Raw genomic sequence first — 19,640 nt, forward strand, 5'->3', positions numbered from 1 at the left:
TCCCTGCTATGGAAAATGGATAGTACGTATTGTAACACGGCCTGAAGGATGTGAACGTGTCTGTCCTGTGAGGCGAGGATAAAGCTGCCATACACATTAGGCCTTCCCAAACATTTTATTCCGTGTGAACATACCCCTATAGTGCCACAGCAAGGAGACAATATGGTAGTAACTAGTAATGGAGATGCGTGGGGCTTCCAGCAATGCACCAGGACCATCCTATAACTCCCACCGCTGTCATGGATGGGGTGTCACAGGATTAGTCAAACATGGCTGCTTCCTTCTACAAACAGCACCACCTCTGTGCTCAGGTTGGGTCTGGTACTACAATTCAGATTTAAATGGGGTTTTTCCAGGTCATGAATACTTAATCAGTGGGGTTAAACACTCAGACCCCCATAGATCAGCTTCTTGAAGAGGTCATGAGAACGGCAGCCTCCTCCATGATCATATTCGTCGGTCACATGGTACACAAGCAACTCTGTCTCATTTAATTGAATGGGACTGAGGTGCAATAACAAGCACAACCGCTATAGGTACTGCGCTGCGCTTGGCGTGCAGTGAAGAGGACGCAGCACTCACTTGAACGTTGCAGCTTCTTCAACCAGCAGATCAATGGGAGTCCCAGGTCTCAGTCCCCAGAGCAATCGCATACAGGCAACCTATGCATACATCTTTAACAATACGAGAACCTGTGGACAGGCATGTCGCCATTTCTGGAAGGAAGCAGCCATGTTGTTTAGTCCTGTGTACTGTCATCTGGTAAACTTTAGGCAAAAATCAAAAAACTGAAAGAAAATTCTGTAACGTCCTCTGAAGACTTAAGACATCTGGTAGAAGACGAGAGAAGACGCTTAGTACAAGGAGCCGACGTGTCCATGAAGCTGACATAGTAGTCATACACCCAGCGCCGACACATCCAAATATCCAGCAATTCCAAGGTTAACCATTAACAACCCGGCAGACAAATACTTACAGAGGTATCAAGATTTAAGAAAGGTGACCTGGGGAGGAGATACATGAAGTGCCCGTAGAAAAAGATGGGATTGGATGAAAAGTGCGGGGGACGTAGAATAAAATCGTCTCAGGCGCCGAGGAGTGCGTATAGGGAGAGGAAGGAGAGCGGCTCAGAGCAGAGCCTGGAGTGTGGTCAATGACTAAGGCCCCCTGCTGGCGAGCAACATGAACCGCAGGCCTCACACGCTGATCAGCCAGAGGAAAAAGAAGGCAGCGATGATGAGGAAGAGGGAGTCAGGCAGCCCGAGCATCCTTCCATGGGGGGATCCTGTGTCTGCAAGAAGAAGGGAGATGGGTTGTATGTGTAAGATTGCAATACAAAGTGTCCACATCATAGTGAAGCCAGGATAGGGGTGAGGGCTGAAGGACCAGTAGATAAAGTCAGGGCTAGTGGGTAAGTATCCTTCAGTACAGTTATGTCGGCCATACACAGAGTTTTGTAGGCTGAAGTGTCCAGCAATATGACATGCAGTTTGGTTGGCTGACCAGCTGCCACAAACAGACCAGAATCTAATGAGTGTACATTGAGTTCTAACAAGGTGATATGGGACAGTAAACCCCCAGTCAATAAGGGCCTAAGGGTAATTTACCGTTCGGTAGAAATCCGGGTTTTCTTCGGTATACAAATGAGTTCTTTCGCAGCACTGGGGGCGGGCCCCAGCGCTCAAACAGCACTGGGGCGTCCCCAATACTGCGCAAGAACTCTCCAGCGCCGCCTCCATCTTCTTCAGGAACGGCCTCTCCCTGTGTCTTCTTCATTCCTGGGTTTCAATCTTCTAGGCCTCGGGCACAGCCGACTGCGCATGCGGGGGCCACAAGAAAATGGCGGCTTACACCAGCTTACAGTGTAAGCTGGCCCCCGCATGCGCAGTCGGCTCTGCCCGAGGCCTAGAAGATTGAAACCAAGGATGGAAGAAGACACAGGGAGAGGCCGTTTGTGAAGGAGATGGAGGCGGCGCTGGAGAATTCTCTCGCAGCATTGGGGACGCCCCCAGTGCTGTTTGAGCGCTGAGGACCGCCCCCAGCGCTGCCAGAGAACTCATTTGTATACTGAAGAAATCCCGTATTTCTACCGAACGGCAGCGCGGAGAAAACATCTAAAGGTAAGAGAAGAATACAGTTTCTTAAGGCAACGATAGGATCCCTTTATTGAGCCCAAGTTCGCCCTAACAGATTCCTTTTAATGCTGATGGTGGGATCATTCATATGAAGGATCCCATCATGAACTGGATGTCCATGTGACAGCTGTCTGAAACCTAAAGAGTATGGTCGCCTTACGGAGCAGCCGGGGTTAGTGAGAGCTTACCTGCACGAGGTGCCGTCTGGAAATCATTAGTGTTAAAGACTGTAGTAAAAAAGCCAAAAGGGAATGCACCAATGCCAAACGACATGTGAAAGCCGGTATCTGTGAACCCCGGGACCCCCTGCAGAAGAAAAAAAAAATTAAAAATTTAATAAACTTTACATCCAAGGGGCAATGACAAAGCCCATAGAGAAGAAAAGGAAATGTTCAGCCCCTCTTAGGACACCCTTATTTCCCTAAAGGACTGAAGGGCCTTGTGCAGAATCCTAAACAAATGACGGGGGCTTCAGATACCTACCAAACAATGTGGTCAAGACCTAAACATAGAAGACTACTTGTAATCCCTATTGCACCACCATAAGGACATGACGCTCCAGCTAGAACATACGGCACAATAGAGGTCACTGAAGAAAATCAGTTTTGCCAAAATCTCTCAGTGCTGCCCTCTAGGAGCTGTGAGCAGAATACAGCCAGTAATAATATGTAGTGTACAACAGCGCCCCCTACCTGAGAACTCAAGGCAGCGCTGTAAAGAACAGTAAACCTTTCACTAGATCACTTTACAGTCCTATGAAAAAGTTTGTGCCCCCCTATTAATCTTAATCATTGTTAGTTGTAAATATTTTGGTGTTTGCCATGTCAGTTTGATATATCTAATAACTGAGGGACACAGTAATATTTCAGGATTGAAATGAGGTTTATTGTACTAACAGAAAATGTGCAATATGCATTACACCAAAATGTGACCGAAGCAAAAGTCAGGGCACCCCAACAGAAAAGTGACATTAACCCTTTCCTGCCGATGGCACTTTTTGATTTTCGTTTTTGACTCCCCTCCTTCTAAACCCCATCACTTTTTTTATTTCTCCGCTCCCAGAGCCATATGAGGTCTTAATTTTTGCGGGACAAATTTTTCTTCATGATGCCACCATTATTTATTCTATATAATGTACTGGGAAGCTGGAAAAAAAAAATCAGAATGGGGTGGATTTGAAGAAAAAATGCATTTCTGTGACTTTCTTACGGGCTTCGGTTTTACGGCGTTCACTGCCAGCCAAAATGACCTGTCCCCTGTATTCTGTGTTTCGGTACGGTTCCAGGGATACCAAATTTATATGGTTTTATTTACATTTTGACCCCTTAAAAAAAATGCAAAACTGTGTTCAAAATTTTTTTTTTTCTAAAAGTCGCCATATTACAACAGCCGTAACTTTTTTTTATACGTAAGTGTACGGGGATGCATAGGGCGTCTTTTTTTGCGGGGCCGGGTGTACTTTTTAGTTCTACCATTTTCGGGAAATGTTATTGCTTTGATCACTTTTTATTCAAATTTTTATCAGAATCAAAACAGTGAAAAAACGGCGGTTTGGCACTTTTGACTACGTTTCCCGCTACGGCGTTTACTGAACAGGAAAGATATTTTTATAGCTTTGTAGAGCGGGTGATTTCGGACACAGGGAGACCTAACATGTATGTGTCACAGTATTTACCTACTTTTATATGTGTTCTAGGGAAAGGGGGGTGATTTGAATTTTTAATACTTTTTTTATATTTTATTTTATTATTTTTTTTACTTTTAAAAAAATTTTTTTTTGCATTTATTAGACCCCCTAGGGGTGTTGAACCCCAGGGGGTCTGATCACTAATGCAATGCATTACAATGCTAATGCATTGCAATGCATTGTAAAAAATCATAATTTCTTTTGCAGGCTGTATACACCAGCCTGCAAAAGAGAGAATTTGCAGACAAGCCTGGGAGCTTTGTAAAGGCTGCCGGCTGTCATGCCAACGTGGCGTCATGCTCCAGTAGCCAGCGATCACCGGCAAAATGGCGGCGCCGGAGGGGTTAATGCCTCCAATCGGTTCGGGGACCGATCGGAGGCATTAGAGCCGGTTGTCTACTGCTTAAAGCAGTAGACACCCGGCGGCTATGCGCCGTACTATTACGGCACATGTCGGGAAGGGGTTAATATTTAATAGCTCCTCCTTTTGCCTCTAGTCGCTTCCTGTAGCTGTTAATCCGTCCCTGGATCCTGGATGAAGGGATTTTGGACCATTCCTCTTTACAAAACAATTCGCATTCAGTTCAGTTTGATGATCGCCGAACATGGACAGCCCGCTCTCAAATGATCTGAAAACAAAGATTGTTCCACATAGTTGTTCAGGGGAAGGATACAAAACGTTGTCTCAGAGATTTAACCTGTCAGTTTCCACTGTGAGGAACATAGTAAGGAAATGGAAGACCACAGGGACAGTTCTTGTTAAGCCCAGAAGTGGCAGGCCAAGAAAAATATCAGAAAGGCAGAGAAGAAGAATGGTGAGAACAGTCAAGGACAATCCACAGACCACCTCCAAAGAGCTGCAGCATCATCTTGCTGCAGATGGTGTCACTGTGCATCGGTCAACAAAATCCAAAATCCCTTCATCCAGGATCCAGGAACTGATTAACAGCTACAGGAAGCGACTAGAGGCAAAAGGAGGAGCTACTAAATATTACTGTCACTTTTCTGCGGAGGTGCCCAGACTTTTGCACCGGTCACATTTTGGTGTAATGCATATTGCACATTTTCTGTTAGTACAATAAACCTCATTCCAATCCTGAGATATTACTGTGTCCATCAGTTATTAGATAGATCAGACTGACATGGCAAACACCAAAATATCTAGAACTAAAAATGATTAAGATTAATAGGGGGGCACAAACTTTTTCATAGGACTGTATATGTCCCCAAATATCATTGGGGGTGAAGTGGTGCGGATTCCCATTTCACCTAAGGATAGAGGTTACAATATGTATTGATGACGTACTATTAGATCCGTAGTATATAAGTCTTGTAAACCTTCTCTATTGGGGTTGGACAGGTTTCTTCTGGTATTACAGCTCAATTCAACTGACGAAAATAAGTCTAAGCCCCCCAAACAATGCCAAGCCCGGTGCTGTAACTAAAAGAAAGCGGCCATGTTTCTGTGGCCTACACGTGACGTCGTATGGCTTCAGACTCCTCATCTGTAGGCTGCAATAAGGCTAAGGCTGCACAGTGACGTACATCACAGGGCGCAGTCTTCATCCTCGCCTAAGTCATGTGACATACTCTGACTCTCCAGCTGACACAGCATGTCATGTGTGGACAGACTCCGCGTCTCTCGTCATTCCTATCAGACGCACATGGAGGCTCCGCACATGAGATGTCTTCTTGGTAGTCACGTGAGGACCAGAAGGAAGTGGAGAACTCACAGAGCGGCGTGTAAGATGTAGCCTTCACTACAACTTACAGAATAATAATGGTGGTTAGAGTGCTCCTTTAAGGCAGTTCTACACTGTGACCTTTGGCCCTAGAATGTGATCTGGCACCGATCCCACAGACATTGAGGGAATGTCTCACAAAACACGACAATTGTGCAATTTCTGTGGAGGGAAATAAAGTAGGCGCAGCACACGACTCCTGCTATCGCAGTCACGCGCTCCGTCTAGTGAGGATGAGGAGCGGTCATAGGAGGCACTTACCCCTCCACCTCTGTTCTCTGGCTCCGGCCTCTGTCCCTGAGGTCTTGGAGGAGTCTTCAACCTGGGAAAAAAACAAAGCAATGTATTAGGCCTTACTCAGACAGCAGTATTCCACCTGACTGTGCATGTACTGACCCCTACTAGCAGCACAGGGACCCCTGGTGCCGCTGGTTCAGATCACTAGACCCACAGACAGGACAGGATATGTGGCCGTATAATACAGCTGTCTGAAGAAGGCCCAAAACAACAGAAATTCAGCAGGATTATGCTTCTCTCTGCATTGAGGGACCTGGGTTACAAGTTGGCCTTTACCAATTGTCTATGTATCATGCATTGATCTCCGACCTGTGGCTCACTAGTCGCGGCATAACCACCACTCCCAGCATGCCATTAGGTACATTTGGAGTGCCACACATTGCAGCATTGTGGATAGTGAAGACATTGATCATTAAAAGTGAGTAAGGACGGAGGCGCTATACAAATAACGTACAGTCCAGGGGTGCCGTGGTTATTAAAGTAGTGCCCCAGCCGTCACCTCTAACAGGGTTCCTTGCCCCATAGGCATTTTTCATGCTGATGACCCGAAGCTACAGCGGTGGACAGGGAACTCCTGCAGTCTCATCCTATTCAAATAATAGGAGCAAATTTGCAGTTCCACACTGCCACCACTATACAGTGGGCGGCGCTGCAGCTTCAGCTTATTTGTATAGGAGCAGACAGCATGCGCAACCTTGTCCACTGTTGTGGCTTCCAAAGCTGAGAGAGAGAGAGAGACAGCCATATCAGCCATACACTTATCCCCAATCTGGTGCGGTTGTCTGGTCATGTGACCACTGGAACCCAACTAAGGTGCAGCAAGTTAGGAAACAAAGAGTTGGGTTTCAGATGAAATCCTCACCTGGGGTCCTGCTGGTTACTGTCTCCTCTGCCGTATATAGGGATGACATTCTCTCGGCTGATCCACGCCTTACACACAGGACACTCCTGACGCTCGGGACGTGTTTCGAACCACTGAAAAAAATAAATATGAATACAGTGAATGGTCAATCTGGGGCTGATGGAGACAAGTCATACAGCCGAGCCGTGGCTCACTATAAAAGAGGATTGGGGAGATGTAAGGAGCCATGATCAGTGATAGAGGGGTACTCCAACCTCGACCAATACAGCAATAGCCGGTCACAAGCTGCAGGACTTGCAAAAAGTTTTCACCAGCGCTGCAGTACACACATAGATTGTGGTCTGGTCATTTCTATAGACGCTGAGTGCGGTCGTCCGTCCTTCCTGCTGGCTCCGATTACTTTCTGTACTTTGTCCTGAGCCTTTATCTTACGCCGCTGCCGCCCTCGATGGCCTATTAAAGTCTCCACCGTCTTATTAAGTAAAGCGTCACCTCTAATACTGTGCGAGCCTGTAAACACCTGATTCTAGAAGTATCTCTTCATCACCATTTATGTTGTTTCATTTTCCATGGGAAACCATCAGCAGGCAGGAAAACTGCAGCAGAGCTCAATAACATGAATGTCATGATTAAAGGGGATATCTAATGAATAGTTTGCCGGCCAAGATTCCTGAAACGCTGGGGATAGATGTTAGTAATTGAATGTGTTTGAGGCCAAGGCCCCACGTTGCGGAAATGCAGATTTTGTTGCGGTTTTTTGAGCCAAAAACCAAGAATGGCTACAAGAGAGATGGGAGATCTATATAAAGTTCTTATACTTCTCCATTCTGCTCAATCCACTCCTGGCTTGGGCTAAAAAAAACGCAAAGAAATCTGTGTGTGGCTTGTCCAATACATGGATAACCCCTTTAAGACTTTAGACTTCCCGCCTCTGCCCTGTACATATAAACATGAGTACAATGTAATAGTATACAGGCAATATACAGACACTGACTTACCTGATGTAGACAAGGCCAGCTAAGGGGGGAGAGAGAGAGAGAACACCGTCAGTACAGGCACATGACGTCGGTAACCTGACAAACAAGATTTTAGTTAATGCGTCATCTGTTCAAGGGGTTGTCCAAGAGTTAATATTGATGACCTATCGTAAATGGGATAGGTCATCAATATGCAACAGCATGGCCCAACCTGCGCCTCTCCAGATGTTGCGAAACCATGTCTACAAGTCACCTATTGTGAAAATCTATAGGAACAGCCTTAACTTTAGTTAGATTTTCCCAAAAACATGATGTCTGTTTCTCTCCCTAATCTCAATGTATATGTGAAACCTGCAGAACTGGAAAGTCAGGGCAGGCTAGGTCATCAGTAAGGGATCAGTGGGGTCCGACTGCTGGACCCTGCGCAGATCAGCCGTTGATGGATGGCGCAGCACTCTAGACCATTGTATGGCGGTGTCTCCAGGGAACTGCGCCACTGCTCCTATTACTTGTATAGGCTTCCGGCCTCATCCCGTGCAGTAGTTTCCATTGCTCGGAGGCAGCGGCATCATCAACATGAAGATCACAGAAGTGGAGGGGACAATAAAACCAGGTCTATTACAGTGAGCGAGTGGCCCTCACATATACCAGATTACATGAAGGGTGGGGGCTCACAGGGGCTATGTAGGGGAATGTTGGGGGTCACCAAAGGGTGAAAAAAAGTAATAGTAAATGTCTGATCTGTGAGGGTCTCGCGGCTGCCGCCATCTTTAGAATAAGTCGTAACCTGTGAGGGGTCTGACACCCTGAGAATGGGGCTGAGCTGCAATACCAAGCACAGCCACTATGATATGTACAGCGCTATGCTTGGTATTCATTGACAAGGCCGCAGTGCTGACCTGAACCCTGTGGCCACCGGCTGATCTGTGAGGACCCTGGGTGCTGGACCCACGCCGATCACATAGCCTAAGGAAAGGTCAACAATACATTAGAAAATCCCTTTAATGGCGTCTCGATTATCCCCTAGCCATTGATAGGCGGTGTCAGGTCACTGGGGGTCCCATAATGTGAATGGCGCACGTGCCGGGGGCGCTCACCATACGTGTACACTAATGTACCAGTAACATGGGAATATTTGGGCCCCGCCCTCTTGACCACTTAGGAGCCCAGTGTTCTGACTCTTCCCAGCGCCATGTCAGGACAGGCCCATCCCTTTAAGGGTACAAGGCCGCGCCCCCTGCTGTTAAGGCTCAGCACCACCAGACATTGACTTCCTATGCGGAGGCCATAATAATAAATATGAGGTGACCCCTTTAAGCTTCCAGCCTGAGTGACCCCACAATATGTCACCCCCATATACCGCCTGCACTAAGCGCAGCATGTACACACTGGAGCGCCCTGTACAGAACAACATGACAGTCACCACGTCAGTAACGTAAAGTGCCAGCCACTCACCAGTACAAGTGTCCGCACACACTGACCACCGGCTCCCGCGCTGTCTCCAGGCAGATGTTACATTCATAGGCCGCACCGGGGCTGCCAGCAGCCGCCGCCATGGCAACCGTGAGACCGGAACCTAGCCGGACACAGGCGGAGCATAACGGGAGAGGCCAATCAGCTGATTGGAGGAGACCGCGACCCAATCCAACATCTGATTGGTCCAAGCTTCTATCCATCACGATCCCACACGCTCATTGGGCAGATGTTGTCACGCCCTGGAGGTTTGATGCAATCAGGTGTAATCCCTGACAGAAAGCGCTGATTGGCTGGAGGGAATAAACTACACCGAGAAGTGGGCGGGGCATCTGGCAGTCAGACAGGCCCCGCCCTGTTTATGTGTATTACATAATCACATGGCATCCAGACGTGACGAATGATGGGGGTTTTTTTTCTGTTTCAAATAACTTTATGGCTACAGTATAAACGTGACAATGAACAAATCCTTGTTTGTAAACAAAGGATAATAATAAGCTCTTATTAACCCCTTAGGACCATTTGGGGCCTCGCGATAATTTTTCACTTTTTATCCCTCTATTGTGAAAGCAAAATTTTTTTTTTTTAAATTTCACTTACATCAAGTCTTAGCGTATAATTTGGTGGGGGCGGGGTATCAAATTTTTTATTTTTTTAAAAAAATCTATCATGTTTTGTCCCCATTTGTCCCCGAACCAGCGAGCCCTACACAGGGCGATACTTGAGCAGGGGGTTGCCTCAAAAATTGGACTGGTGTATATAAAAGCACATGGCTAAATATAGTCAGGGCCAGTGGCGTAACTAGGAATGGCGGGGCCCCGTGGCGAACTTTTGACATGGGGCCCCTCCGACACCGAAGATCTCGACCGAGTCCCTCCTACGCATTCCTGCGCGCTCTATTATGCCCCATAGTGGCCCCTGCACACAGTATTATACCCAATAGTGGCTCCTGCACACAGTATTATGTCCCTTAGTGGCCCCTGCACACAGTATTATGTCCCATAGTGACCCCTGCACACAGTATTATGCCCCATACTGGCCCCTGCACACAGTATTATGTCCCTTAGTGGCCCCTGCACACAGTATTATCCCCCATAGTGGCCCCTGCACACAGTATTATGTCCCATAGTGGCCCCTGCACACAGTATTATGTCCCATAGTGGCCCCTGCACACAGTATTATGTCCCTTAGTGGCCCCTGCACACAGTATTATGTCCCATAGTGACCCCTGCACACAGTATTATGCCCCATACTGGCCCCTGCACACAGTATTATGTCCCTTAGTGGCCCCTGCACACAGTATTATCCCCCATAGTGGCCCCTGCACACAGTATTATGTCCCATAGTGGCCCCTGCACACAGTATTATGTCCCATAGTGGCCCCTGCACACAGTATTATACCCCATAGTGGCCCCCTGCACACAGTATTATGTCCCATAGTGGCCCCTGCACACAGTATTATGTCCCTTAGTGGCCCCTGCACACAGTATTATGTCCCTTAGTGGCCCCTGCACACAGTATTATGTCCCTTAGTGGCCCCTACAGAACTAAATACTGTCACCGCTGACCGCTATATCAGGACAAATTGTGGATAAAAAAAAATCTGGCCCTGTGCATTACAATTTAGTAACTCCATGTGCCTCATATTAATAACAGTTAACCCTATCATCTCCCTCACATTAAGCCTTGTGTACCTCACATAAGAGTTACTGATATGTGAGAGACATGGAGGTAATAATAAAGTATCTTCATTACTATTACCCCCAAATGTCTCACATATCAGTAACTCTTATGGTGAGGCACACAGGGGTTAATGTGAGGGAGATGATGGGGTTAACTGCTATTACTATGAGGCACATGGAGTTACTAAAACACAAGTAATCCCCCCAAATGCCTGATAGTAATAAGTATAGTAACCCCAGTACGTACCTGTGTAGTTCAGTTTCATTTTCCTGCAGCAGCTTCTTCCTCTTCTCTTCTGTGCAGGACGGCAGGGATAAGCCCCGCCTCCTCCTCTCATTGGTGGGCAGAGGACAGACAGAGAAAGGGAGGGGGGAGAGGGGGGAACGTCCTGCAGCGCTGACAGGAGCCAGAGCTGCAGCTCCTGTGTCTCAGCCGTTGCTGCAGCTTCGGGGCCCCCTGTTGGTGGAAAGTATTCCACCAACAGGGGGCCCCGATCATTATATTCGGGGGTCCGAAAAGACCTCCGAGCATAATGATAGCAGCAGTAGCAGCTGTCACCGGGCCCCTAATGCCCCGGGCCCTGTGGCAGCTGCTACCGCTGCTATGGTGGTAGTTACGCCACTGGTCAGGGCCCCCTGTGTTAAAGGGCTATTCCAGATATTCCATCGTCCCCATATCCACACATGGACAACCAGGACTCCCACCAGTTATGACACTGGGGTCCTATCCACACATCCGAATAGAACAACAGGTCAAGCATGCCCCCCTGACACTCGTCCATGGGACTGCTGGACATAGCAAGCCCTATACTTGGTCATAATCGGCAGTCCCATAGAGAATGAATGGAGCGTGAAATAACCAAAAGACCCCTTAAGGCTGAAGCCCCATGTTGCGGAAAAACAGCTTTTTTTGTTGCATATTTTGTTGCGTTTTTTGGAGCCAAAGCCAAGAATAGCTACTAAAGGAATGGGAAATATCTAGTAAATACGTATGCGTCTACCTTTTGCTTAATCCACTCCTGGCTATGGTTTAAACCAGGGGTCCTCAAACTGCGGCCCACCAAGCACTTCTGTCTGGCCCCACCGACAACGCCAGCAGGCGTGCATTTATTATGAAGCTCCTGGGGAGATCGGGCCAGGCCATGGAGCGCACTTTACTTTACCTATTGGAGGGCACCGCTCTCGATGTCTGTGCAACCTGCTCTGCCTCCGGCCCACTGTTTGAAAAGTTTGAGGAACCCTGGTTTAAACAACTGCAATAAAATCTGCCACAAAAGGAGCTGTGTTTCTGCAATGTGGGGCTTCAGCCTTTAGTGCGGGTTTTGTGGGGCTTTTATGCTTAGGATTGGTCACCATTATCAGACACAGTGCCAGGACAGTCCGATGGGATAAAGCTGCAGTACCATTGCGGGCCACTGCATAGTGGATGGAGCTGTGTTCATTAGGCTCATTAGAGAGCATAGGTAATCAGTACAGAAGTCTATTAAGTGGTTGTCCAGGAAGTATTAATATGCTTACCTGGTCCCTGCAATTGCTGACGATGAACCCATACCTCCCAACCGTCCCGATTTCCGCGGGACAGTCCCGATTTGGGTGACATGTCCCGCGGTCCCGGTTGGAGGGAGGTATGTCCCGATTTCAACTCAGATCTGCATCCAGAGGACGCAGATCTGAGTTGAACACACATGTGGCTGAAGGAAGGAGCTGACACAGGTCAGCTCCTCGCTTCGCCGCTGCCCGCCTCTCTCCCTGACACACGCGGCTGAAGCTGCTCGCGTGCTCGCTTCGCCGCTGCGTCTCTCTCTCGCTGACACATGCGGCTGAAGCGAGGAGCTGACCTGTGTCAGCTCCTCGCTTCGCTGCTGCCGCCGGCTCCTGGCTTGTAGACGCGATGTACACGCCAGGAGCCGGCGGCAGCAGCGAAGCGAGGAGCTGACACAGGTCAGCTACTTGCTTCAGCCGCATGTGTCAGCGAGAGATAGAGACGCAGCGGCGAAGCGAGCACGCGAGCAGCTTCAGCCGCGTGTGTCAGGGAGAGAGGCGGGCAGCGGCGAAGCGAGGAGCTGACACAGGTCAGCTACTTGCTTCAGCCGCATGTGTCAGCGAGAGAGAGAGACGCAGCGGCGAAGCGAGCACGCGAGCAGCTTCAGCCGCGTGTGTCAGGGAGAGAGGCGGGCAGCGGCGAAGCGAGGAGCTGACCTGTGTCAGCTCCTTCCTTCAGCCGCATGTGTCAGCGAGAGAGGCGGCGAGGGAGCGGAGGAGAAGGTAAGTTTAATGTGGAGGTGGAACGTGAATCTGGGGGCAGATGAAGGAGAGGACGGCATGACATTGGGCCAGAGATGGGGGACATGAATCTGGGGGCAGAGATGGAGAGGACATGAATCTGAGGGCAGAGATGGGGGACATGAATCTGGGGGCAGAGATGGGGGACATGAATCTGGGGGCAGAGATGGAGAGGACATGAATTTGGGGGCAGAGATGGAGGGACATGAATCTGGGGGCAGAGATGTGGGACATGAATCTGGGGGCAGAGATGTGGGACATGAATCTGGGGGCAGAGATGTGGGGACATGAATCTGGGGGCAGAGATGTGGGGACATGAATCTGGGGGCAGAGATGGAGAGGACATGAATCTGGGGGCAGAGATGGAGGGACATGAATCTGGGGGCAGAGATGGGGGACATGAATCTGGGGGCAGAGATGGAGGGACAGGAATCTGGGGGCAGAGATGTGGGACATGAATCTGGGGGCAGAGATGTGGGGACATGAATCTGGGGGCAGAGATGGAGAGGACATGAATCTGGGGGCAGAGATGGAGGGACATGAATCTGGGGGCAGAGACGGAGGGACATGAATCTGGGGGCAGAGATGGAGGGGACATGAATCTGGGGGCAGAGATGGAGGGACATGAATCTGGGGGCAGAGACGGAGGGACATGAATCTGGGGGCAGAGATGGAGGGACATGAATCTGGGGGCAGAGATGGAGGGACATGAATCTGGGGGCAGAGATGGAGGGGACATGAATCTGGGGGCAGAGATGGAGGGACATGAATCTGGGGGCAGAGATGGAGGGGACATGAATCTGGGGGCAGAGATGGAGGGGACATGAATCTGGGGGCAGAGATGGAAGAGGGACATGAAACTGGGGGCAGAGATGGAAGAGGGACATGAAACTGGGGGCAGATGAAGGGTGTATATGAAACTGGGGGAGAGATAGAGGGGGGACATATAATTTACGGGTGACTGTAGGAGGATTATACTGTGTGCGGGCACATGAAAAATTAACGAGTGGGCGGAGTCAACACAAAAGTGGGTGGGGCTAATTTTGCCGCGCCGCGCTACGCGCGCCGCACATTTTGTCCCTCTTTCGGTTCTTCAAAAGTTGGGAGGTATGTGAACCCAGGGATTCCAATAACATGACAACCCCAAGGTCATGTAACCTGATGCAGCGCTTGGCCCCTAGGTCACTCCGTCCTGCCTCCTTCCCCAATCTCACAGTTGCCATTGGTGATCCCCAGGTAAATATATTAATGCTGCCTGGACAACCCCTCTGAAACCTCTTAAAGGGGGCTATCCGGGAATAATAAAGCTGACCAGTATATTACGGTATATGGTTAACCCTTATTGCTAACAATATTTATTACCTCTACTTGGGCCGCAGCGGCATTTATTAGGACAGTAATAAACAAGCTCTGGGGGATCGGGTGTATATTAGTAATATACCAAGTACTGATATGCTTTATTATCCCCCAGATAACCCCTGTAATATTAGGCCCCTGATCAGATCCTTGTTAAGCTAATTCATTACCTGTGAAATCAGGAGACAAGGGGGCGGAACGACCTGGGGGTCAGGGGTTGGTTTCGATTATATGAATTTAGGAGGATCACCAGTGGAAAAAAAAAAAGTTAATTTAACTCCCGGACTACCCCTTTAACCATGTAAAGATGCAACCAGTTATGGTCGGGATACCTATAATTTTACTGAATGTTATTAACCCTTTCTGGGACAGATGGGGAAAAAAACCTAAAATTTTAATGCAACTCTTAAATTGTAAATCTTTTGCTGTGTAGCATACATAACATCTTATTCTCATTCTATAGGTCAGTGGCATTTTTGCTATCACAACCCCATTTTTGGAACGTCGAATCAATGTTACATGGGAGTGAGCAGCGACTACACATTGGTATAGAATGGACTTGTGAAAGGTACGGTATACTCCGGAAACATCGTCCGAATAAAGTCTGGCCTTTTCTATTTGAGGCACCACGTTCCTTAAAACCCAGTTCCTATCTATATGGGCGCCTGTCCTATGATACTTGGGTACCTGTTATGAGTTACTACCTGTATGTCTGAATAAGTCTTTATAAAAGACAGCCCTGAGTACTGATTATGATACCTGGAGTACAATCGAGATCTATGGGGATTGTGGTTTAAAAAGAAACAACTCACTTTTAGGAAGTTTTTATTTTTGTACAAAATGAATGCCACAAAAATGGAAGCTCACAAAAGTTGTATCATGTGGCTGCTTTGGAAAAAAGAACAGAGCAGGTTTCGTTCACATCAGCGTTTGTATTCCGTCCAGGGGAATCCGCATGAGGACCCCCTTCCCCTCCCGAACGGAATACCGAAAACAACTGCAAGTGGTGAGCAAGTGAAAGCACACGGACCCCATAGACTATAATGGGGTCCGTATGCTTGCCGCCAGATCTCCGCAGGGATCATGCAGACAGGAAAGTAGATCACAATCTACTTTCCTGTCCACATGATTTATGCGGGCAGCGCATGGCAAGCACACAGACCCCATTATAGTCTATGGGGTCCATGTGCTTTTACTGCACAGAGCTTGCAGTTGCGTTTTGGATTCCATTCGGGGGGGGGGGGGGGTCCCATGCAGACTCCTCAGAACGGAATACAAACGCTGATGTGAACCAAGTCAATTCCTGGACCAGTTTTAGGTTAAGGACTCAAAAAGCGCTGCAGGAAAAATTGCAGCTGAAACGCATCGTGGTTTTTCTCTCAGCGTTTTTCACAGAAAAGGCGCAGAGTTTTGGGGTTTTTTTTGCTTCTATTATACCTGCATAGAGAACATTGCTGTAGGTATAATGGACATGCTATAATTTACAAAAATGCAAGTGTTTTTGAAATAGCAGCATTTCCCCTGCACATTTGTTGCAGGTACTATATAAGGCCATAGTTTAGCTGCAGCGTTTCCGCTACGTAGAGTCTGACTCCAGCCAGGTTATCTGGGGGTTATTCATTTATTTACTTTTTCCAGGGGGTTCCAGCAATGCCATGACCCCCAAACCAAGTCATCCAAGGCACTGGAAAAAAAAAAGGGGTCATATGCTGGGGAGGGGCCAAAAAACGAGGTCATATACTGTGTGGGGGCCGTAAAAAGGAGGGCTGTATACTGAGTGGGAGCCAAGTATGTAATTTTTGGTTTTTTTTTTTAAAGGTAGATTGTGAGCCCCATATAGGGATATATATATATATATATATATATATATATATATATATATGGATAGGGATCACAATGTATATTTTTTTTCCTATCAGTATGTCTTCATAGAATGGGAGGAAATCCACGCAAACACGGGGAGAACATACAAACTCGTAGATGTTGTTCCTGGCAGGATTAGAGCCCAGGACTCCGGCGCTGCAAGGCTGCAATGCTAACGACTGAGCCACGTGTTGCCCCGGTATGTAGATTTTTTTTTTTATCTACAAATGGGAAGGGGGGGGATGCATCCTACAATTTTAATTAGGAGGATCACGATCATGCAACTCAAGATAGCTGTGTTGAGTATCTTTTTTATTGGGGAGGGGGCGCCTTTCTATAGTTCACCTCAGGTAGTAGACAGGCTAGGTTCACCCCCCGAGAACTGGGAACGTGTCACAACTTTGGAGCATGAAAAAGCTTTGCACCACATTACCATACCTGGAGGTCAGGAAGCCGGCATAAATGTTTTCTAGTTTATGAGACATTGTAATAAATGTTCTACAATATATATAATAAGTATTGTACTAATACGTGTACATAGATGAGTCACAGGCGGATGTCCGCCACGTTACACTGCGCAAGTATGTGCAACCAATGACTTATTATCGGGTGTGGATTGTTAGCCTGCAGCTACTAAGTTTCAATACCTGTAACCTGAATATCCATCTGTCTAGGTTTCTGGTTGGGCAGCCAAAGCCTTTATTTTAGGGCAATGATTTTTTTTTTTTTTGGACCCGTATGTAGTAGCTAAGGAACCCGGTTGTCAATCATGGCCTGGCCCCCGACCAGGGAACAGATGATCAGTCCTTTTATTCTAGGAGATGTGGATCACCAATCTCTGTGTGCCCTTCATCTACCTCGCCCTCAGTGTGACATGTGCAGAGCCTCTTTACCCACGTCACCCTGGATCTCCCATGTCCAGTGGGTTCTGGATCTAAGCAGACTTGTCTAGACGTAGCTCGGGCCCTGCCTGATCCCCAGTGGACAGACTCGCTTCATCCCGTCCTTTCTACTGTACGTGGCTCACATTGATCACTTTGTTGTTCTTAGGCCCAGAGTCCATGGTGATACTTGCTCAGCCATATGATGGCCGCCTGCTACTTTGTCTTCCATGGAAAACATTGAAATTCTGTTTTGGTCGAAGTAAATTTATCCGTCCCTATTAAATATCACCATGGAGCCCGGGCAGAGGTGGAACGTGAACCAGCAAAATATATAATGGGGCCCCTACATACCTTGTAGAGCTGTATTTATGTGGCAGATGGACCATTGGGGCCCTCTCTGGATCCAGGGCCCAGTAGCGACTGTAACCTCTGCATCCCTTATAGCTGCACCCCCGAGCCTGGACCTTTCCTAGGCCCTGACTCCGGAGCGTGCGGACCCCATAGCTGGCTCCACTCTGGTCTTACACATTAGATAACTATTCAGCGACATGGCTTGGCCGGGCAGGCACGCTACTGCGGTTATAAGAGCAGGGATAAGCTCCCAGCTGACATCTTCGGTGGCCGTGATCTTAGCTGTCACAATAGGATTGATCCGCTGAAATCCAGCTCGCCTGCAGTCATTGGGAGGGATTTATGTCTTAACGTGTCTCAGACGGTCCAAAGGATAAAAAAAGTAATGGCCACCCAGATCCATACAGACTAAAAGAAAACTTATTCTAGGGGTTGTTAGGGGTTAAATGACCAAGGTTGCTCAGTACAGTGACTTTCTATTGGCAGCGGGTGAACATGTGATTATTAGAAATGACCTTTGATTGATAAATCCAATCGTTATTATACAACCTCGGTCTAGCTCTACAACGGTGATATTCTGCAGTCCTCGTACTGGGAGCTTTCACCTGTACAATGGAAGACGGGAGCAGAGCCAGAGGGGAAAGGGTTAACGCGACCCTAAACTCTGCAGAAGGAACCGTAACAAAATCTGGACTGCAGGGAGTACACGGCTGATAAAGGGTTAATGGTTTCAGGCTATAGGCAGGTCCAGGGGTCAGAGCTATGTAAAGGGTTAATGCTGGGACGCTGAGCAGCTGTAGGTCTGGGGTGTAGGAAGGGTTAATACGATGGGGCTGAACAGCTTCAACTCTGTGGTGTAGGAAGGGTTAACTGCATTTCTGCAATGTGTGGCCTCAGCCTCATACTCTTACTGCAGCACGGCTTAGTATTAACCCTTATTGCACCACAGGCCTGTCTGAGAGTGATAACCCTTACTGCACCGCGCCTCAGAGTATTAACCCTTACTGCTCCACAGATCAGAGTGATAACCCTTATTATACCGTGCCTTGGACTGTTAAAGGGTTAACGCTGTGGCAGTGCCGTGCTGCGGTAAAGGTTAATGCGCTGAGCTGTGATGCAGAAAGGGTTAATGCTGTGGGGCAGCGTCCGTAGCACAGTAAGGGTTATTGCTCCAATCTGTGGAACAGTAAGGGTTAACCCCCTGAGTTGTTGCACTGTAAGGGTTAACCTCCTGATTTGTGGCACATTAAGGTTTAATGCTCAGATCTGTGGTGCAGCAAGGGTTAATCTGAGATCTCTGGTGCAGTAAGGGTTAATTCCCTGATCTATGGCGCAGTAAGGGTTAATGATCTGATCTGTGGCACAGTAAGGGTTAATGCTGTGATCTGTGGTGCAGTAAGGGTTAACCCCCTGATCTATGGTGCAATAAGGGTTAATCCCCTGATCTATGGCGCAGTAAGGGTTAATGATCTGATCTGTGGCACAGTAAGGGTTAATGCTGTGATCTGTGGTGCAGTAAGGGTTAACCCCCTGATCTATGGTGCAATAAGGGTTAATCCCCTGATCTATGGCGCAGTAAGGGTTAATCCCCTGATCTATGGCGCAGTAAGGGTTAATGATCTGATCTGTGGCACAGTAAGGGTTAATGCTCTGATCTGTGGCGCAGTAAGGGTTAATCCCCTGATCTATGGCGCAGTAAGGGTTAATGCTGTGATCTGTGACACAGTAAGGGTTAATCCTCTGATCTATGGCACAGTAAGGGTTAATGCTGTGATCTGTGGCGCAGTAAGGGTTAATCCCCTGATTTGTGGTGCAGTAAGGGTTAATGATCTGATCTGTGGCACAGTAAGGGTTAATGCTCTGATCTGTGGCGCAGTAAGGGTTAATCCCCTGATCTGTGACACAGTAAGGGTTAAGCTCCCGCGCCTGCGCACATCACCTCACCTCTCAGAGATCAGGGCTGCCGTTCCCACAATGCTTTGCAGTAGTCAGGCTGAGGACTACACTTCCCATCATGCCCCGGCCTGGCTCCGCCCCCTGTCTCAGTC

At 48.1% G+C, this 19,640-nt stretch overlaps 1 protein-coding gene across 1 annotated transcript; it reads right to left on the reverse strand.

The window, feature by feature from the left end:
- Positions 1-917: 917 nt before the first annotated feature.
- Positions 918-9,304, reverse strand: RNF5 (ring finger protein 5). Its single transcript, XM_075259341.1, has 6 exons — positions 9,156-9,304; positions 7,722-7,740; positions 6,724-6,836; positions 5,826-5,886; positions 2,324-2,441; positions 918-1,291 (listed from the first exon to the last, which is right to left on the reverse strand). The coding sequence occupies exons 1-6, from the start codon at positions 9,254-9,256 to the stop codon at positions 1,197-1,199; spliced, it is 507 nt and encodes a 168-aa protein (XP_075115442.1). The 5' UTR covers positions 9,257-9,304; the 3' UTR covers positions 918-1,196.
- Between the last annotated feature and the right edge of the window lie 10,336 nt (positions 9,305-19,640).

Source organism: Leptodactylus fuscus, chromosome 11 (genome assembly GCF_031893055.1).
Source record: "Leptodactylus fuscus isolate aLepFus1 chromosome 11, aLepFus1.hap2, whole genome shotgun sequence".
Lineage (NCBI taxonomy): Eukaryota > Metazoa > Chordata > Amphibia > Anura > Leptodactylidae > Leptodactylus > Leptodactylus fuscus.